Source organism: Serpula lacrymans, assembly GCF_000218685.1.
Source record: "Serpula lacrymans var. lacrymans S7.9 unplaced genomic scaffold SERLAscaffold_7, whole genome shotgun sequence".
NCBI lineage: Eukaryota > Fungi > Basidiomycota > Agaricomycetes > Boletales > Serpulaceae > Serpula > Serpula lacrymans.
Genome location: NW_006763296.1, coordinates 821,428 through 842,204, shown reverse-complemented (window position 1 = coordinate 842,204; position 20,777 = coordinate 821,428). Strand labels below are relative to the sequence as shown.

The 20,777-nt window shown below is 45.0% G+C and overlaps 8 protein-coding genes across 8 annotated transcripts in view; 6 read left to right on the top strand and 2 right to left on the bottom strand.

The window, feature by feature from the left end:
* Positions 1-681: 681 nt before the first annotated feature.
* Positions 682-2,265, top strand: SERLADRAFT_467799 (uncharacterized protein; the record flags this gene model as incomplete). The annotated part of the gene is made up of 3 exons (XM_007318410.1): positions 682-740; positions 812-1,805; positions 1,858-2,265. 2 exons carry the CDS (start codon positions 831-833, stop codon positions 2,131-2,133), a joined length of 1,251 nt encoding a protein of 416 aa, XP_007318472.1.
* A 308-nt stretch (positions 2,266-2,573) lies between these two features.
* Positions 2,574-3,832, top strand: SERLADRAFT_467794 (uncharacterized protein; the record flags this gene model as incomplete). Its single annotated transcript, XM_007318409.1, has 6 exons — positions 2,574-2,601; positions 2,658-2,846; positions 2,897-3,173; positions 3,236-3,421; positions 3,479-3,662; positions 3,732-3,832. The coding sequence occupies 4 exons, from the start codon at positions 2,743-2,745 to the stop codon at positions 3,641-3,643; spliced, it is 732 nt and encodes a 243-aa protein (XP_007318471.1).
* A 43-nt stretch (positions 3,833-3,875) lies between these two features.
* On the bottom strand, positions 3,876-5,395 carry SERLADRAFT_349170 (glycoside hydrolase family 10 protein; the record flags this gene model as incomplete). The annotated part of the gene is made up of 9 exons (XM_007318408.1): positions 3,876-3,929; positions 3,982-4,038; positions 4,099-4,406; positions 4,462-4,608; positions 4,667-4,687; positions 4,744-4,745; positions 4,795-4,921; positions 4,979-5,069; positions 5,144-5,395. The coding sequence occupies 9 exons, from the start codon at positions 5,393-5,395 to the stop codon at positions 3,876-3,878; spliced, it is 1,059 nt and encodes a 352-aa protein (XP_007318470.1).
* Positions 5,396-6,272: 877 nt separating this feature from the next.
* On the top strand, positions 6,273-7,764 carry SERLADRAFT_467784 (uncharacterized protein; the record flags this gene model as incomplete). The annotated part of the gene is made up of 5 exons (XM_007318407.1): positions 6,273-6,515; positions 6,575-6,587; positions 6,644-7,245; positions 7,301-7,331; positions 7,401-7,764. The coding sequence occupies 5 exons, from the start codon at positions 6,391-6,393 to the stop codon at positions 7,560-7,562; spliced, it is 933 nt and encodes a 310-aa protein (XP_007318469.1).
* Positions 7,765-8,147: 383 nt separating this feature from the next.
* Positions 8,148-8,556, top strand: SERLADRAFT_467783 (uncharacterized protein; the record flags this gene model as incomplete). Its single annotated transcript, XM_007318406.1, has 1 exon — positions 8,148-8,556. The coding sequence occupies one exon, from the start codon at positions 8,386-8,388 to the stop codon at positions 8,542-8,544; it is 159 nt and encodes a 52-aa protein (XP_007318468.1).
* Positions 8,557-8,890: 334 nt separating this feature from the next.
* SERLADRAFT_361508 (uncharacterized protein) lies at positions 8,891-11,723 on the top strand (the record flags this gene model as incomplete). The annotated part of the gene is made up of 17 exons (XM_007318405.1): positions 8,891-8,936; positions 8,990-9,241; positions 9,295-9,398; positions 9,480-9,662; positions 9,725-9,735; positions 9,798-9,914; positions 9,970-10,196; positions 10,249-10,338; positions 10,394-10,442; positions 10,488-10,625; positions 10,683-10,743; positions 10,797-10,885; positions 10,940-11,163; positions 11,221-11,240; positions 11,297-11,387; positions 11,443-11,474; positions 11,530-11,723. 17 exons carry the CDS (start codon positions 8,891-8,893, stop codon positions 11,608-11,610), a joined length of 1,815 nt encoding a protein of 604 aa, XP_007318467.1.
* Positions 11,724-17,537: 5,814 nt separating this feature from the next.
* On the top strand, positions 17,538-20,242 carry SERLADRAFT_491423 (uncharacterized protein; the record flags this gene model as incomplete). Its single annotated transcript, XM_007319023.1, has 17 exons — positions 17,538-17,583; positions 17,632-17,883; positions 17,937-18,040; positions 18,120-18,302; positions 18,365-18,375; positions 18,437-18,553; positions 18,609-18,835; positions 18,888-18,977; positions 19,033-19,081; positions 19,127-19,264; positions 19,318-19,378; positions 19,427-19,515; positions 19,570-19,793; positions 19,853-19,872; positions 19,929-20,019; positions 20,075-20,106; positions 20,162-20,242. The coding sequence occupies 17 exons, from the start codon at positions 17,538-17,540 to the stop codon at positions 20,240-20,242; spliced, it is 1,815 nt and encodes a 604-aa protein (XP_007319085.1).
* A 101-nt stretch (positions 20,243-20,343) lies between these two features.
* SERLADRAFT_369699 (uncharacterized protein) overlaps positions 20,344-20,777 on the bottom strand; it is a gene marked incomplete at both ends in the record, with an annotated part of 1,215 nt that continues 781 nt past the window's right edge. Inside the window, 3 exons of the mRNA XM_007318404.1 lie at positions 20,344-20,349; positions 20,397-20,438; positions 20,490-20,625. Coding sequence (XP_007318466.1) covers positions 20,344-20,349; positions 20,397-20,438; positions 20,490-20,625 — 184 coding nt within the window. The remainder of the gene's footprint in view (positions 20,350-20,396; positions 20,439-20,489; positions 20,626-20,777) is intronic.

Below are 20,777 nucleotides of genomic sequence, written 5' to 3'. Positions count from 1 at the left end.
CTCGCAGCTTCTGTCGCTCTTTAGTGAAGTGAGTGACAATAGTGTGATAACTATCGCCGCCCGCCACACATGAAAGGACATATTAATGGGAGGTTTATTGTGGAGGAGAAGTTGCATGTATGGATGCATTGCCCAAAGACGAGATACAAGTCTGGGAAAGCCATCCCACATACCACTCAAATCGAGAGTGGCAATTCCTATTGTTCATGACTATGCTATGCCAAAATGAGCATCGGACCCGGAAGAACGACAGGGTATACGTACTTGCAGATTCTTTTTCATTTGCAAGAACCAAAGTGAATTCTATGGTCTATCAAGGTAGCCTTAATGTTTTCTATGCCCCGAGACCCATTTGTAACTGGTTAGCGAGGAAAGTGTGCTCGAGGCGGAAGCTGATCACGGGCGGTGCACGTCGCTTAATCATCCGGGGAACTCCGGGCTTACTGAAAGTTGCACCGACACATAAATCAGCTTTTCTTAACCCTCCACCACACCACCACCACCAGCGACCTTTTCTGCTGTCCTCACAGTCCAAAGGGTCACCACTCCTACTTCTCTTCACATAAAACTTGTTTACAAATCTCGTAAATTCACACAAGTTCACGATTTCTTCTCCAACCGCCTTCACCTCCATCTTCTGTTCCTGTCAAGGCGAAAACAGAGGATCAAATTTCATGCTTCGACCTCCACTTGACTATCCATCGTATAAGTGTTTGTTTAGATCTGGTTTTATAAGTACAGTATGTCACTTAGCCTGCACCCTGTTTGGAACATAACCTGATCCATTTAATATTTGTTGAATTTTTTTTAGCGTTAAGATATTGCCCAGTATGGCCGCAGGAATTGTTAATATCCGTCGCGATGTCGACGACAAATTCTATCGCTACCGCATGCCAGTCCTCCTCACTAAAATCGAGGGTAAGGGTAACGGCATCAAGACCGTCATCCCGAATATGTCTGACGTAGCCCGAGCGCTCTCTCGCCCTCCCACCTACACCACCAAGTTCTTTGGCTGCGAGCTTGGCGCACAGACTTCCTTTGATGAAAAGAACGATCGTTACATCGTCAACGGTGCACACGATGCCATTAGGTTGCGAGAGCTTCTTGATGGCTTCATCGACAAGTTCGTGCTCTGTCGTTCGTGCAAGAACCCCGAGACCGACCTCATCATTCTTAAGAGTGGAAGGACTGAGGACATCGTGAGGGACTGCAAAGCTTGTGGAGAGCGGACCGGTGTAGACATGAGGCACAAACTAACAACTTTCATTGTCAAGAACCCGCCCAAGAATCCTAAGAAAAGCAAGAAGAATGCCAAGGGCGAGGCAAATGGGAATGGAGGTGGCGTTCATGCTTCAGCTCCCGATGTTCCTGGAGATGATGAAAATGACGGCGACGATGGCGGCGAGTCCGACGACGAGCTTACCAAAAAGATCAAGGCAGAGGCTGCAGACCTTAACACTGAAACAAAGCTTGCCAAGGAAGACTGGTCAGCTGATACTTCCGCTGAAGCTGTCAAAGCCCGGGTTAAAGCATTGGAGGGCTCTGTCGCTGGCCTTTCTCTCACTCCTGCTGGGGGCTTAGGCGATGATGATAGCGACGAAGATGCAGATAGTCCTTATGCGCAATTTGGTCGCTGGGTTGAGGAGAATCGCGATGACGACGATATTGGTGCTGTTCAAATTTACAAGAAGGCACAAGAATTTGGAGTGGAGAAAAAGCATAAAACAGTGCTCGTTCTCGTACAGGCTTTGTTCACAGAAGACGTGGTCAAAGAAATCGAGACATACAAAGCTCTGTTGGCCAAGGTGAGGTCGGATATACATGTAATGCTAGCGTTATGGCTGATGTGTTCGTTAGATGGTCACTTCGGAGAAACATCAAAAAGCTCTTCTTGGCGGTATCGAACGTCTTGTTGGGCTCACCCACCCTGAACTAATTCCAAGTGTTCCAAAAATCTTGATGGCTTTATATCAGACAGATATAATCGAGGAAGAAGTTGTTATGCAGTGGGGAACTCATGTAAGCAAAAAGTATGTTGATAAGGAGGTTAGTAAGAAGGTTAGGAAAGCGAGTGAGCCTTTCTTGAAGTGGTTGGAGGAGGCAGATGATGATGAGAGCGATGATGAAGAGTAGGTGATCGGCGTGCGGACAATTTCCTATCCATGTGTTCTCGTTATCCTTGACTATCTGTTCGTTGTTTTGTTATGTCAGATATATTTCTTGGTTGGACTGTCAATGAAAATCTTATTTTTCGCGAGATTTTGTCCATCGGTGTCTGCTATCCGGTATGACTTCTACGAACATAAGTTTTGGTTGGTCTCGTGCTCTTGTGATAAACTAGTATGGTGAGAAATAAAATTGTTTTACTAATCAATTCATTGGAAACTCACATCCCATTGAACAGATTTCAGTCACTGTCGTCTTTCATGGTGGTCGATCGCCAAAATGCATGTATGCGATGTTCCAACCCACATTCCTAAGATAAGGGTTACTGCCGATTCTTGACTGGGAAACCCTTGGCTCCTAGGACGCCGTTTAAGGTATTCGGTCATCGTTGACTCTTGCCTTAGTAATTGTGCATCTGAGTAATGCTGACGCTCAGTAAGCTCTTTGTCATCCCTCATCCAGCTATCTTGGAGCCTCGGTCTGTTTAACAGAAGTTATAAACATCTCAGGCTGACGCTTGTTTCTTCGCTACCTCTCTTCAACCGAGGTTTACATCGAGCTCCTATCTTCAGCATCATGGCACACCAAGGACCTAAGCCGCGCATTGAGCCATGCCCGAAGCGTATCAGAGTACTCTTTCACGGCAAATACATCGTCGACACTCTCAATGCGAAACTTGTGTGCGTTTCACTGTACCTGTCGTAAAAATGGCTGTCTGACTTTCGCATAGTTGGGAACACGCATACTATCCTTCCTACTACTTCCCGGTATCCGACCTTTCACCTACTTATCTCCGTGAAACGCAAGCAGCTACCGGCGAGGAGGGAGTGAAAATCTATGATCTCGTCGTGGGAGACCGACATGCCAAAGCAGCCGTGAAGGAGTTCACAGGCAAGGGGAGCGGTACCGAGGATTTAGCTGGCTTGCTGAAAGTAGCCTTTTCGGTTGCGGATGCGTGGTTAGAAGAAGACGAACAAATCTATGTTCACCCGAAGGACCCTTATAAGGTGATTGACCTTTTCGCAGTCATCCTCACTGCATTACGTTGACCTCGTTTTGTTGAGTGTAGAGGGTTGACGTCTTGCAATCTTCTCGTCATGTTCGAGTCGAGATCAATGGGGTCGAAGTTGCAAATACACATAAGCCTCGGTTGCTGTTCGAAACCCTCCTCCGTGTTAGGACGTATATTCCTCTCACAGATGTCCGAGTAGACTTGCTGAGACCTTCGGACACAACCACACAATGCCCATACAAGGTTTGCCGTTTTCCTACATCTATTTTCCGAACTCGAGGCTGATAGGTAATTCTACAGGGAGTGGCGAATTATTATAACGTGGAGCTTCCGAATGGTGAAGTGCATCGAGATGTGGTTTGGTATTACCGAACTGCACAGCCTGAGTGTGGCCAAATCACCGGATTTTTAGCTTTTTACGACGAGAAAGTCGATGTTTGGGTTGATGGTGTAAAACAACAGTAGGAACTGTTTCGCGCAAATGGTGTGCCTGGCTTTTGCCTTCAGGTTTCCGTGTACTGTATTGTAAAATTTTATTTTCTTGTAATTTTAGTGGACTGATGACTCCTGGAGCGGTGTCAAAATATCGCGAGAAACAGACACTGTACTGATATATTCCGTTCAAACTGGTAGTGACATCTTTGACTGTCCAATAAATAAATATGTGCAAATTGTATGACCAGATATTGTAACCTTTTTAAGACTGAAGTCCAGCTACAATGCCATCATATGCAGGCTTCTTGACCAAGTTCTGAGACTGTGTATTAGCATAATATCACTATAGATTTATAATAGGAGCTTACCTCGTCCCACGGGCAAGCTTCGCCGTAACCAGGGAATGAGGCAGGAATCCAAGAATACTACATTGTAAATAAAAGTTCAGCATACTGTCCTGGAATCTAAAAAAATAGAGCGTTTACCTTGTCAGTGTAGTCCCAAACGGTGACACCAACGCAGTCGGCGACTTCCATACAGACAGAGACGATTGTCGTATAGTCTGATTTCTGTTGTTCCAAGTCAGCATCCGTAGCAGGAAGCTCGATACGGACATCGAGCTCAGTGAAGGCGACATCAACACCGAGGGAGGTAAGGTTCAGCATGTTGGCTTTCAATTCGGAGGCGCTGACTTCTCCAAGGATGTAGTGACTTTCAATACCGATTCCATCGATGGGAACTCCTTCTGCCTTGAGGTCGGACACTAGCTGAACCATAGCGTCGATCTTCGGGCCTAATTCCAATATTGTCAAAGCCACGATCATCGCTAGAGAGACATGGAGACAAACCGGAATATTCAAGGTTGTACTCGTTGATGTAAAGTTTAGCATTGGGATCCGCAGCACGAGCGGCACGAAGGGCGATTGAGATGTACGATGACCCAAGCGTGTCGTAGAAGATGTCAGAGCGGAAGGTTCCGTTGTCATTCAAAGGTTCTTAAAACGAGTTTCGTAAATGCTTCGTTTTAAACGCGGCTAACACAATCCTTCATACCGTTGATAACGTCCCAAGCATCTTATATCCGTCAAGAGTTAAAAAACCATAGCAGATCAACAGGTCAATAAACTTACAGCTGGAAATGATTTGAGTACGGTTAAAACACGCATAAGATTCTCACTCACATCTTTCCGACATAATGAGACACCTCGGTTGTAACGTGTGTTTGGATGATGGATGTCAATTCATCAGCAGTCCAAGCGGTGGCAGTGACCCAAGCCGGAAGCTGCGAGTACCACACGAGATTATGGCCTGCCCGTTAAAATAGTTCATCACGTATTCAGTCTAGAAACTAAAGCTGCTACTCACCTCTCATGATTTTACCAGTCCCTTCAGCGAGAGCGACAATTTGGTCACCTCCAGTGAAGTTGAAGACATTTTGCTCGGGTTCAATGGCATCCTGCGTATATTAGCTTAAGAATCAAGACCACCCTTTTGACTGTAAGTCTGCTGGGTCATGTCATGGGAACGTACCCATTTCATACTGTTGCCAGGTGTCAGCTGCCCGAACATCGCAGTATCGTTTAAGATGGTGACATAGGGCACATCCGTGAGCTCTGGATTGTCCGTTGCTGAACCAAAGTAGAGCTTTCCCGCAGCTTGAGCAGCATAGTTAAGCGGAACGGTTGAGGTAGCGCCAGGCGCGGTGCTCGTGGCCGTGGTGGTTTGCGCCGTCGCAACCTGCAGCAGAGAAAGAAGAGTAGCAAACCCTAAGGAAAATATCATGGTGACAAATGGAGTCGTCGCCGAGCTAATAGCAACATTACATCGACCACTCACTTTATAGTCGGCTTGACTATGTCACTTCGGGATTTTGTCGCTGGAACTAAAGTGTCTGTGCGACGACTCTATATCTATATACCGTGAGGATGGTGCTTTTCTTGTCACTGCTTGATCCGTTTAAGCACATGGCCTGCGAGGGTGTTCGACCACCAGGGAAAAGCACATGAGAATCAACGAAGTCTCGACACATGACCATTGTCGTCGACAGCCAACGGCGGCTCTGACGCCCCGTGAGTTGCCTATACCTTCATCCAGAGGTTCCACTCCTCAGAACGAGCACTACAATGTTGCTTGGTGGTAAGCGAAGCGAAGCAACTGATTCAAAGAATTGACAACAGCGAAATGCGAGATCTTTGGAACAACGACTGAGGAATGAGCACACAGCAAACAGATACTAAGAAACAAGCAAATAAATATATTTCCAATAATCAAAAGATATAAAAATGGTATAAATGACGGCGATTTGTAAGTCTCCCCAAGATCAGGTTATCCCTTCCCTTCAGTTCCTGTCAATCATGAGCCTCAGCCGAAGCGATGCCTCCAGAGCAGAAATAGACCAGTCAAGCAAGGATAATCCAACCGCAAGAATAGACTGAACATTATGATACAACGTTTGGCATCATTCTAGAGGACGGGAACGCGGACAAGGAGGCGGAAAAGCTTGTACCAAGCCCGAACTTTTGTGTCCTCAGAAATTGTTCAAAGAAAATAAAGCAGAGAGAGAAGGGTTTATATAGTAATACTGCTGCATAGTATTGGTAAGCTTGTCCCACGGGTAATTTAGTCTCCGGGCTTCGGAGCAGCGCCGGGATGCCACTTCAGGTTGAAAAGTATCATGAGACATCGGACATGGCCAGCGCGCATATCTCTTTAGGTCCTATACAACTCACACCTCGCCCTCGACATCATATACAGGCCAGAGGAAGCAAATCGTACCAATGTCGCGCAAACAGTTGAATCTCGCACGGCTGAACGATATCGTATTGGGGTCATTTGCTTTTGTACCATCTTCAGAAACCCTGGACCACCTTATTCGATATCTCAGTACATGGAGTGGTAGCGAGTAAGTATCTCTACGACGCTATCCTTGATTTTCTGGGCTTATCATCTGTCATTTCGTAGCAAATTTTTAATGGTAATGACTGCCTATCCTAGCTTATGGGCACAGACTTAACTTTGGTTTACATGAAGATCATACAATATGCCATCAAACTAGTTATCCCATTCCTCAATATGCGTTCTCGACTTCAGCATCGTGCTGGTCTTAGGAAGGATACTTCTAGCTATACTGCTCAGTCGTTAAAGAAGTTCGATGGACTCATCAGTGATTCGAAGATGCTGTGGAGACTATGGGGTATTCTTCCTATTGTGCAATGGCTAATTTCCATGGAACGTAACCCACCACCAACACGAAAGCTACTCACTATCGAGCGACTCCAAGGCTGGTCGATGCTAGTTTATTATCCTCTCGAGCACCTTTACTATCTGCGTGCACACGAACTGATACCTGCTATCATTCCCTCTGTCGCTTCCTTCTTCAATCGCTCTTCCAAACCGACGTCTTTGAATGCAAACGCGCTGAGCTTATGGTCTTGCCGATTTTGGGCGATATACGTGTTTCTCCAGTTTGCTCATCTCAGCGAGGATAGGAAATTACTAAAACTTCGGGAGAAGAACTTGAAGAAAGGAAAAGGACTCGCCCCCGAGGAGAAAGAGGACATTCGCAACAGGTGGGATGCGTACTGGAATGAGTTCATCGTCAACGTCGGTTATCTACCCCTGACAATTCACTGGTGAGTCTATCCTTCTTGTTGGAGTTATTTTTGTGAACACACCATACGTTGTTAGGTCACTGGAACAGGGCTTGTTCAAAGACGAGGTACGGCCTTCGTGACACATGTGTATGGTTGACTTAGAAATGTTAATTTGACCGCATATATTCCGTCAGGTCTGGGTTGGCTTATTTGGACTGATAGCCGGAATAGCATCGTTCAGAAGTGGCTGGAAAGCAACCGCACTGGCACCTGCTGCTAATCTATTGCCTGCCGAAGTACCAGACCATACAGACTTTTCTGTCATCGAAAAGCAGGATTCTAGTATTACCATGTAATGTAGGTTTCGCGGCCTGGAACCGATGGTCGCTATTCAATTCAAGTCAGATGGGGCAGAGCTCGTATATGTGTCTTGCAACAAGCGTTCTGACCGTCACGAGAGGATAAAACTTCTCAAGTCCGAAGATCGCTGTACCGTAATGTCCCTTTATTTTGCTTCTGTATACCTATCTCTATAAACAATCCTTCGTTTAACTCTGCATCAAAGAACTTTATAAGGATAGCACAGGTCGCCGTAATCACTAACACGCGATATTGTAGGACGAACACTTTATCATGGTTAGCATTAACATATCAATCGTGGTTCTCCTCCAGCAATAATCTTGATTCCATGCCAATTGCTATTCATGTACGATGATCGGTAAATGGAGTCTAGCAACAATGAAAATACATTGATTCCCCCGCATTGGTAAGTTGGTTTCATGCCTACTACGTGAAGTAGACTTACGATTACCTTCTTGTAGCAGCCTCAGGCGGCCTGATTTGGCGACGTGCAGTTCCGCTGTAATCGTTCTTCGGAGGGCGTGGAGCTTCGTGTTTTCATATCACATACATCGATGGACGGCATGTTCTCAAAGGACATGTCTGGTAACTACAGTATAACTACAGGTTGCTTGTGCAGTAAGCATTTCCAAACTGTCTGTGTACATATGACAACGATAGGCTAAGCGAGATGCTTACCATTTTGCCTCTTATTTTACCCTGAACATAGTGCCTTTGACTTTTCCACGGAAAACGAAGTCTGCGACAGGACGCGTCGCTTTTCTAGAACGCACGATCCTGTAGGCTCTCTAAACCCTCCCTCTAAACCCTCAAACTTCGATGACCCTACCTCCTGAAGGTATATTTCTAGATCTTAAAGTTTGCTTTGAGACGTTTCCAATGTGTGATTATTCAGATCTCACACTATTCAGAGTATTCAGAGCCTATAGTGGTTATAAAGTGGTACCTGCTGCATCCTCCTGGATCACTAGAAAATAAAGAGGGGAGTGGATCAAATTCATTCATTGCATGCGTGTCTGATCATGTTGTTTTTGATTAGTCATACCGCCGGATCAAGACCTGGCGAAGTGGTGGCGCCTGGGGAAGAGTACCATTTTCCTGTTTTCATCCACAGTCACCTGTTAACGTAAAGATTATAATCATCCGTTATCAGTAACAATCGGGTGCTGGTCTAACGTTGTTTGATATGTTTGTTTCGCTTCAAAAGAAGATCTGAATTGCCTCCACAATAAATACGCAGCTGCGACGGATCCAGTGTGACTGTAATTCTTAATCTCTCACACTACCTTCTCTGTTCGTGTTACTTGCTGTCTGCACATCTGCCATGTCGCAACCTTCTTTGACCGAATACGATATCATCTTTGCAGGAGGTACTATATCTAAGGCTTCTATCATACTCTCCAGAGCTCACCATGTAACGCAGGTGGTGCCGCGGGCTGTCTGGCAGCCAGCCGACTTGCCACCGCAGACCCTTCGCTGAAGATACTGGTCTTAGAGCAAGGCCTCCATACACGCAACATCGATGCGCATACTCAACCAGCACGCTACTTCAGCCATTTGGCTCCCACCAGCAAAACCGTGACATTTAATGTAGGGAATCCGAGCAAAGAACTCAACGGTCGAGCCTTGGTGACACCTTCTGGTCGATGTGTAGGAGGTGGCTCTAGCGTGAACTGTACGTCCTGATTACTATGGGCCTGAGTACAATTGCTCACGATGTGTTCAAAGTCACCATGTATACACGTGCCGCAGCGTCTGATTACGATGACTGGGAGACGGTCCATGGGAATGCCGGTTGGGGTTCCAAGGACCTGATCCCTCTGCTGAAAAAGGTACGTTTATGTCCCCTCGTTGTGCAAGCTTTCCCATAGCTGATCAATCGATTCCTACATAAATGTCTTTTCTAACTATAGACCGAAACTTACGAAGTCAAGACCAATGAGCCTACTCACGGATACTCCGGGCCACTGAAAGTTTCATATGGAGGGGCATATACCAATGTCGGAAAGCAGTTCTTGGATGTCGCATCAGAATTTGACAAGGAACGGGGTTTCACTGAAGATATCAATGGTCTATTCTCTTGTAATGCTTATGGAGTAAGTTATCCCCTTGTACCTGGATGACAGTAGAACAATATTGAAAATAATGATTTTTCTAGCGATGGCAAAAGTAAGGCATATATTCTTTGTTTATATTATCTGAGAGCGTTGAAATATATTCTACACTCCTAGGTGGATTGATGGTAAGACAGGAAAGCGATCGGACGTCCCTCATCACTTCATCTACAACCGCAACTTTAGCAACCTTGAAGTCATCGATGGTAAACGCGTTAAACGAGTTATAATCGAGTGAGTATTAGCTTTCACAGGTACAGTGTACATTTTCATCTAAGTTTGGTATCAGGAACAATCGTGCTGTAGGTGTAGAGTACACAGACGATATTGTCAACCACCCCGATGGAGACAAGGCCATTCACTCCGTCCGAGCATCACGACTGGTGGTTGTTTCGGCCGGAGCATTTGGGTCGCCGACTATTCTAGAAAGGTCCGGTATTGGAGCAAAGAGTGTGTTAGAGCAGAGTGGGGTTAAGGAGATCGTTGATCTCCCAGGAGTGGGTGAAAACTATCAAGGTAGGTCATCCGGGCTTAAATATCTATGGATCTTCTCAGTATTGGATCACAGACCATAACGTTGTTTTCGTCCCTTACTTGGCAAGTGACGATGCGGAAACCCTGGATGCTTTATTCCGGGGAGAGAAGGAAGAAGTGGACAGTCAGTCTTTTGTCTCTATAGTATCGTACGGTACGTTAACGTCTTTCTTTTTCAGAATGTGTTGCGCAGTGGGCAGGTGAAGGAAAAGGATTGATGGCCCATAAGTAAGCCTTGAAAATACGTTACTGGCTTTTACTGACCTTCCATAGTGGTATGGATGCGGGTATCAAAATACGGCCGAACGCGGAGGACCTTAAAGAACTGGGTCCCGCATTTGAACATCGATGGAAAACGTACTTCGCGAACGCTCCCGACAAACCGGTGATTTGGATCGGCTCGGTCTCATGGTAATTATTGCAACCATTTTTCTCGAATACAACTGATTGCGCATTTTTCCATATCAGTTATCTCGGCGACCCTTCCGTTGCCTCTGCTCGCAAATACTACAGCGTCGGCTATTTCACGGTGAGCTATAGTCAGATATGATGGGTGATACAAGTCTTATAAGGTATCTGCAGCAATACCCGGTGTCACTTGGAAATGTACACATCAAATCGGGGCAGGATCCTCATGCAGCCCCAGACTTCACGCCAGGTTTTTTGAGCGAGTAAGCTTCAGCCTTACACTCCTCCCTGTGACAACATTAATCTTGTATGGCTAGTCCCGCCGACGTAGCAACCTTACGCTGGGGCTACAAGAAGGCTCGTGAATTTGCCCGTCGAATGGGCCTTTATCGAGGCGAGTTTACTCCTGGAAATCCAACATTCCCTACGGGAAGCGAGGCCGTTTGTAAAGACCACCATGGCCCTGTCGATGTTTCTGCCCCCGTCATTGCTTATACGCCAGAGGATGAAAAGGCCATTGAGGCATATAACCGAAATTACGGTATGTTCCATTAGTTTCTTCGTGCTGGCTGAATCTGTCTAAAAACGCTATCCATAGTTCAAACTGCTTGGCATTCAGTGAGTTTTCAGTAGGAAGTAGCCACAGTTAGCGACCAACTGACAATGACGATTAGCTTGGGACATGCTCGATGAAGCCTCGCGAGCAAGGAGGAGTTGTTGATCAACGTTTGAATGTTTATGGAGTGGAAGGGCTCAAAGTAGCAGGTATACTCGTTTCCCAGCTTCATAACGCAAAAATATGCTGATATATGCGCATCAGATCTTTCGATCGCTCCTGGTAATGTTGCCGCTGTAGGTTCAACTGTATTTCATAATGTGTACAGTCCTGATAGTATGCTGTTTCTAGAACACCTACTCTACCGCTCTGGTAATCGGCGAGAAAGCTGCCGTTATCATTGGCGAAGATTTGGGTATCAAGAATGTCTAGAGTACAGAAGCTCTTCGTTGATGTGAAAGATATGTAACGATATTGTTTTTTTTTTTTGGATAAATCAATTTTCTTGTATTATCAATGGTGGTACCAGTGATAAGCCAATCCCCTTTATAGTTGGCGCAGGGATGAACCGCTTTGATGGTCTGCTTTGCTAAAGCTATAAGGTAGTTGAGACTGTGGTCCAATGTTTGGGCTCTATGTGACTGTACACACTAGTAAATGGAGTACTCAGGATACAGAGCCTATGGTATGGGTCATGTATTCTAACACTACCCTTTGAACCTAGCATAGTCCCATCATGTATGTAAATATATTATATTTGGCTTTAGGAAGAGACTTGGTGAAAATGTCAGCTATCATCTCTTTTGGAGAGCAAAAGTTTCTTGAATGAAATTGTATCAAATATCAATATGTTTGATGTGAGGGTGAAATTTGTTGTTTTTCAAAAGGGCTATTGTTCCTTGGTTATCACAGTATAATGTTGAATGTTGCACAAAGAAATGCAAGGCGAGCTCTTTCGGCAAGGGAAATAGACAATGTTACAACCAAAGTTGGTAGACTCTGGCACACTACTACAACATGTTGGATATTCGGTCCCTCAGGGCGTGGGAACAGGCGCAGGAGAGGGATTCCTTTGGCAAACAAATGCCGTAACAACGTAAATACATGCTTCTTATATAACAAACATATGTAAATATCATGTGAAAGAACAATGGTGGCCACAAAAAGCCGGTTATAATCACAGAGTAAATCTTCGGGCGAAGCTCCAAAGTTTGCTTATGTAATATAATTTCTACACAACAAGCAAAGAAGAGTAAGTGAAGGAGAGGATATTCTCCCTTAGGGTAGGATCAAGTTAGTTGTGGGTAAACAACAGGAGGACTTGCTAAGGAGGTCCCTTGATTGATAGGGTGCAGTCCTTGTGACCAGCTCCACCATGTGAGAGTATTGTAAATAAAAGGAGGCAGTGTAGCAAGAGAAAGCAAAAGTAAAATAGGAGTTTGAAAACAAAGGAAAGTGTTGCATGGCACAAGTGTCCAAAAACGATAATGAAAGTTAAAGTGGAGAATGAAAGTTAAAAGTTCAAAAATTATGTCCCATAACATAGAATCCAGGTATACAGCTCCTAGCATTAAGGGGAGTACTTAGTGACATCAGTGGTGTAGAATCTCTGGTGCTTATATATTAAATACAAACTTCTTCGTGTTCCTCTGACTAGGCTGGGTACTTGCTTCCTCCTGTTGGAGAAGAGTTGACAGCTTAACAAGTAGACCACTGTTATGCACCAAAGTTGATTGGTAGCATGGACAGGTGTCAATAACGAAGTGAATATTCAAAAAGACTTGCCTTTGCGCCACACAGGCACAGTGCCACGTGGAATAGTAATTAATATTGCCTTTTTTGAACTTGTGGCTGATCAGCACCACCTCTATTAGGCAATCCAGTCATGCTCACCTTTGCTTTTCCATTCAGTACTTTCCGCGTTTTGGCATTTTGGCAAATTTTTACGTCGCCACTGGCTACACATTGCATTGCGCCCTCGCTTTTGTCGTTTCCTTCACTTCCCTTCCTTTGCCTAGCCTCACCATGGGTCCCTTACTCTCGTTTTTATTCTCACCCGATGGTCGTTTCTGGATCCCCATTTTAGTTCACCTCCTCATCACCTCCAGCCTCCTCCTCCTCATCTTCTTTGCTCCCCCACCATTTCTGATGTCACCACTTCCTATCCGCTTCTATCGCCGATCTGTTGACTACCACGTGCCACTGCTGATATCAGCAAAGCCCCGGCGGCCGGTTCAAATAGGGCAACAGGTCCATCTTTATGACATCGATCTACCATCATATATTATCAAAACATTGGTTGCTCGTCTTGCCTGGTTGGAGCGTGGGTGGGTAGTTTTTGAGCTGGAGAAGGTTCATCCCCTTGCGTCGCCCATGTTCATCACTGTCCCATTCACTTGGGTACACTTATCTTTTGTCCATCGTCTTCGCTACAGCTACAGCTACCACACGCTGCCTGGGACTCACTTGTTCCAAATTGGGACTACTCTTCTCCCTCCCTCGTTTGACCAGGTGGTCCAACACAACCAGTCCATTGGTAAGGCCATGGAACTGTCGGATTTGGACTAGGTGGTGGACCGGTGGCTCCAGTTTCTTTTTTTTCAGCAGAACATTCATTTACAGTGCAATTATTTTTGATTTTTGAATCATTTTTATGGACACATATTTTTTAGAATGCCTGACTGACAATAAGGGAACTGTGTTGATACTGATAGTGTTTTGCTTTGCCCCTTTTTTTTTACTGTGTCTTCCCACGACATCATGATTTTCCTGCTCTCTTTTTGCTATTGGACTTTACTTTATGGCTGTACAAACCTGTGACATTACTCACAGCATTCATTGTTCTATCCCTTTCTTTTCCTTTTTTTGACAATCTTATCCTGTACTACCTACGCCAGATTCGTCAGCGTACATTCCTTCCTTCATGTTCTTTCTCATTCTTTTTGCACAGCTATACTGTGCATAGCCTACTTTTCTTTTACTATATAAACCCCTGTATTTTACCTTGTAAAAAAAACAAGAACTCCATTCCAGACTTCTTCTCTAATATCAAGTTCACTACTCTGCTGCTTGTGATCCAGTGTGGTCACAACACTTCTCACTGCTACTACCATTAACTGCTGTCATCGTCACTTCCCACTTTTGAAGTCATTGTCATCCCTTTCAATTAGAGTCCTTCTGAGCACTACAGTTTGTGTGTCAGGAGCCTGCTATCACTGGGAACCTCATCATCTTGTCATTCTCAAACCTACCTTGTGCTACAATTAGCAAGGTAGTGCCCATCTATACTCGCCACAAAGCCCCTATCTTTCTATATTCCAACTATCCCTCCTCCTCAAAACCCACACCCATACATCTCTGGGTTTTACTTTGAAGGATCTTCATACATACCACCCCACGAACAACCAGAGCACCCACTGTTCTAGGAGGCAAAGCCCATAAACAAGTTCCGTGGAATCTGGGAGGATTGTGTGTTAGTTTGTTTTTGTGTGTGGTTTTCTAACAACAGTTCTCATCATCGACAGCAGGACCTTGGAGAAGCAAAATACATCCTTGGAATAGAAATCCAACGTGATTGTTCAAACAAAACAATATCCCTATTGCAACGCCAATACATTGACACAGTCCTGGAGCATACTGGAATGAAGAACTGCAAACCAGTATGGACACCAATGGCCCATGGATCAAAACTCCTTGCAAATGCTCCAGGGGAAGATATTGTGCAACACGAGATGCATATTGAAGGGCGTCAAGTGTCATACCTCTCAATTGTAGGCTCCCTCATGTATGCCATGCTCAGAACCCGCCCAGACATTGCCTATGTCGTTGGAATACTAAGCAGGCATAGCTCAGCTCCAAGGAGCCATCACTGGGAAGCTGCAAAATGTGTCTTCCAATATCTGAAAGCAACCAGGGACATGGAACTACGATATGATGGCACAGATGTCTCCATGGACATGGATTTCTATGGATATTCAGATGCAGATTGGTCTGGAGACCCAGACACGTCTCGATCAACATCAGGGTTTGTTTTTATCACCATCCGAGGAGTGTGAGGAATTGATTTTTCTTATCGCATTCCCGTCATGTCGTGGTTAGCAGACTCGATCCCCGTCACTCCTCTTGCCCTTGGACTAGAGATTACAGCAGGTGTCTTATTACTTTTATCATTTTTCTTCTTATTCTCTCTTCACACTCACGTTCTATCGTACCTACAACGAGGTAGACTTGTTGTTGACCCTCGAGAAGATATCCAGATGACATAGCCACAATCCAGTGCTATGTCTGGGAATACTTCGGAGGAATATTGATAAGCGAAGAAGGTTGTGAGTCAGCGCCTTCTCATGGGCTTACTGATACAGCCAATCGCACATCCCTTACCAATACGTTTTCTCATACGATTAGTAAATACGATAGATCAGACCACCTTCTCCTTTTTTCTTATTGGTTAGCTAGCTGGTCAGACCACTTTCTCAGTTCTTCCCTTTCTCGGTCTGACCATCGCCGTTCACTATATAAAGAGGTACATACTCGATGTATTGTTCTCTAGTTCAATATTAGTTTGGATTTGCGCTCATACCGATACTCTTCATTCTCATACCCTGATTCACCGCCTTCCAGCAAGGACTTGACCAGGCATTGTGCTTTGTTATATAGCTTTGTATTTGTTGCCTGACAAGGAGCAATCTCCTGGACAAGCAAAAGACAAAGCATGGTAGCTTTATCCTCCACGGAGTCAGAGTACATTGGATTGAGCAATGCTGGACAACACCTTGCATGGCTTCGGACATTTTTTGAAGAAATTGGACATGCTCAAAATGGACCTACAACATTGCACTGTGACAATCAAGCAGCTATCATTCTTACACGAGATCCACAGTTCCGTGCTCGCACAAAACACATTCAACGGAAATATCATTTCATCCAAGATGACTTAGTATCAAAGGGAGAGGCAGTAATCAGATACGTTCCTACAGGAGATATGGTTGCAGACATTCTCACTAAACCCCTCACTCATGAAAAACACTGGAAATTCTCTAAAGCTATGGAACTATGGTTGCACTCGAGTGGGAGTGACAAAACCGGATAAACCCAGTCTCTGCCGAAGCAGCCATTGTTCTCCATGGAGCATAGCCACCACTCCATGGAGTAACCATTGTTCTCCTAGGAGCACAATTGTACTCCTAGGAGTCATTATACTGTAGCAAGTAGCACCTCCGACTATAAGTAGTAGGGGGTTTAGTATAGGAATACCTCAGTCGTTTCTATAGCCTCTCAGGCAGCGGCTGAGGTATGTTACATTACATTTATTAGAGATCACCTTAAACTAACATCCATTGTAGTTTCACATAGGTAAATAATATAGTCGTTTCTATAGCCTCTCGGGCAGCGGCTGAGTTTCACTTAGGATTATTACATCATACTTTACAGTGAAGAATAGACTTACTTGGCCAACTCATTGTAGTGTGATAAGTGTGACTGAGTATCAGTAGATATACAATATTTACAAGTGTTGTGCCCATGATAATGGATTTTTCATCTCTGTGCTATTTTGCAACTCTGGGTCCATGATAGTACCTACTGCAGCTCTATCAACTTTGTCAATTATTCCTTCAGAGACCCCCAATAGCCATGACATCTGTTGGATCAGCTTGCTTTTGTCTGAACTTGTCAAGAAAATAGAAAGGTTGTCAAAACACGAAACAAGACATGGCCAAGCAAAGTGTACACATGCTCTCAATGCTGTGCATTGACCCTTGTAAATATTTGTGAATTTGAACTGCTGGCAATGCTGTTGAAACGTTAAAGGCTTGTGCAACGCATAAAAAAATGATTAAATTGATATTCCTTGCTATCAAACAAATTCCAATGTTGTTGATTACCTTAAGTAGAGTCAGGGATCGGAGACTAGGGATTGGTGCTAAGGCACCGCTACCATGTTTGTAATGGCCAATGTGGCAATAGATGTGCCATATGGACTATATTCTCTTCATTTCAACATCTCCGACGAAGTTCCCACCTCATCTTGGGTGAGGAATTTGTCCTCGTCACAAAACAGCAACCTGCCAGTTCGCAAGTTCATATCGGCAAATTTACTAAGCGAGTCTAGCAGTTGGGGTCGAGGCTACTAGTAGGCACCATTTTTCTGATTTCATCCACACCTGTTAACGTAAAGATTGTAATCATCCATTATCAGTACAATCGGGTGCTGCAAGGTTAACGTTGTTTGATACGTTTCTTTCACTTCTAAAGAAGATGCGAATGTACCCCACCGTAAATACGCAGCTGCGATGGATCCTGTAATTCTTGATCCCCCCTAGCTTCTATCACTCGAGTTACTTGCTCTCTGCATATCTGCCATGTCGAAACCTTCTTTGATCGGATACGATATCATCTTCGCAGGAGGTATCTAAGGCGTGTATCACACTCCACAGAGCTAAGCATGTAACACAGGAGGTACCGCAGGCTGTCTGGTAGCTAGCCGGCTTGCCACCGCAGACCCTTCGCTGAGGGTACTAGTCTTAGAGCAAGGCCTCCATATACGCAACATCGATGCGCATACTCAACCAGCACGCTACCTCAGTCATTTGGCTCCCACCAGCAAAACCGTGACATTTAATGTAGGGAATCCGAGCAAAGAACTCAACGGTCGAGCCTTGGTGACACCTTCCGGTCGATGTGTAGGAGGTGGCTCTAGTGTGAACTGTACGTCCTGATTACTATGGGCCTGAGTACAATTGCTCACGATGTGTTCAAAGTCACCATGTATACACGTGCCGCAGCGTCTGATTACGATGACTGGGAGACGGTCCATGGGAATGCCGGTTGGGGGTCCAAGGACCTGATCCCTCTGCTGAAAAAGGTACGTTTATGTCCCCTCGTTGAAGCGAGCCTTCCCATAACTGATCATTCATTTCTTTATATGGGTCTTCTAACTATAGACTGAAACTTACCAAGTCAAGCCCGATGAGCCTACTCATGGATACTCCGGGCCACTGAAAGTTTCATATGGAGGTGCATATACCAACGTCGGAAAGCAGTTCTTAGATGTCGCATCGGAATTTGACAAGGAGCGAGGTTTCACTGAAGATATCAATGGTTTATTCTCTTGTAATGCCTATGGAGTAAGTTATTCTCTTTTGTTTGGACGATGGTGGCACAACATTTAAAATCATGCTCTCCCTAGAGATGGCAAAAGTAAGGCGTATTTTCTTTGTTCATATTATCGAGGGCGTTGAAGTATATCACGTACTCCTAGGTGGATTGATGGTAAGACGGGGAGGCGATCGGACGTACCCCACCACTTCATCTACAACCGCAACTTTAGCAACCTTGAAGTCATCGATGGTAAACGCGTTAAACGAGTTATAATCGAGTGAGTATTAGCTTTCACAGGTACAGTGTACATATTCATCTAAGTTTGGTATCAGGAACAATCGTGCTGTAGGTGTAGAGTACACAGACGATATCGTCAACCACCCCGATGGAGATAAGGCTATTCACTCAGTCCGAGCGTCACGACTGGTGGTTGTTTCGGCCGGAGCATTTGGGTCGCCGACTATTCTAGAGAGGTCCGGTATCGGAGCAAAGAGTATGTTAGAGCAAAGTGGGGTTGAGGAGATCGTTGATCTCCCAGGAGTGGGTGAAAACTATCAAGGCAGGTCATCCTGGCTCAAATATCTATGCATATTCTCAGTATTGGATCACAGACCATAATGTTGTTTTCGTCCCTTACTTGGCAAGCGATGATGCGGAAACTCTGGATGCTTTATTCCAAGGGGAGAAGGAAGAAGTGGACAGTCAGTTTTTTATCTCTATTATTGTCGTCCGGCACATTGACGTTTCTCTTTTCAGAATGTGTTGCGCAGTGGGAGGGTGAAGGAAAAGGATTGATGGCCCATAAGTAAGCCTTTAAAATACGTTACTGGCTTTTACTGACCTTCCATAGCGGTTTGGACGCGGGTATCAAAATACGGCCGAACGCGGAGGACCTCAAAGAACTGGGCCCCGCATTTGAACATCGATGGAAAACGTACTTCGCGAACGCCCTGGATAAATCAGTGATCTGGATCGGCTCGGTTTCATGGTAATTACTTGCTTGCAGTCATCTCTTTTCGAATATAACAGACCTCATATCAGTTATCTCGGCGACCCCTCCGTTGCCTCTGCTCGCAAATACTACAGCTTCGGCTATTTCACAGTGAGTTGTAGTCAAATATGATGGCACAAGTCTTATAGGTATCTGCAGCAATACCCGGTGTCACTTGGGAATGTACACATCAAATCGGGGCAGGATCCTCATGCAGCCCCAGACTTCACGCCAGGTTTCTTGAGCGAGTAAGCCTCAGCTTTACAATCATCCTCGTGACAACATTAATAGTCTATGGTTAGTCCCGCCGATGTAGCAACCTTACGTTGGGGCTACAAGAAAACTCGTGAATTTGCCCGTCGAATGGGCCTTTATCGAGGCGAGTTTACTCCTGGACATCCAACATTCCCTACGGGAAGCGAGGCCGTTTGCAAAGACCACGATGGCCCTGCCGATGTTTCTGCCCCCGTCATTGCTTATACGCCAGAGGATGAGAAGGCCATCGAGGCATACAACCGAAATTACGGTATGTTTCATTAGTTTCTTCGTGCTGGCTGAATCTCTGTCTAAAAACGCTATCCATAGTTCAAACTGCTTGGCATTCAGTGAGTTTTCTTTAGGAAGTAGCCACAGTTAGCGACCAATTGACAATGACGATTAGCTTGGGACATGCTCGATGAAGCCTCGCGAGCAAGGAGGAGTTGTTGATCAACGTTTGAATGTTTATGGAGTGGAAGGGCTCAAAGTAGCAGGTATATTCGTTTCCCAGCTTCATAACGCAAAAATATGCTGATATATGCGCATCAGATCTTTCGATCGCTCCTGGTAATGTTGCCGCTGTAGGTTCAACTGTATTTCACAATGTGTACAGTCCTGATAGTATGCTGTTTCTAGAACACCTACTCCACCGCTCTGGTAATCGGTGAGAAAGCTGCCGTTATCATTGGCGAAGATTTGGGTATCAAGAATGTCTAGAGTACAGAAGCTCTTCGTTGATGTGAAAGATGTGTAACGATATTGATGTTTTTCGGATAAATCAATTTGCTTGTATTGTCAATGGTGGTACCAGTGATAACCTAATCCTCTCATATAGTTGGGGTAGTGATATTTAACCAGCTCATGGAATCACAGTTTGATATTCTTCTTCAATAGAGGCCAGGAAATCCAGTATCTATTTTGCTGTTAGACTGGCAACTTGACGATGCCGATACTGTTAACTTACAACTTGATGTCTTTTTGTTCCCATTCTTTTTCCAGGTTCTGTCTTCAGCCGACCCTGGATGTGTAACAGCTTGTCATGGAAATGTTGAATGGCTGTACTTTCATTAGCTGTACTGCCAGGCGGCGCATGTAAAGGACTAGTGAAGGAGACATCGGTCAGACTGCTCTAAGCCTGTAAATAGAGCATTGCCCACCGGTTGACTACAGCACTGTACGCCGAACATCGCATTATACCTGCATCAAAATATATCGGTTTCTTTTGCTGCTGACGCCTCCATCCGCGAAGACT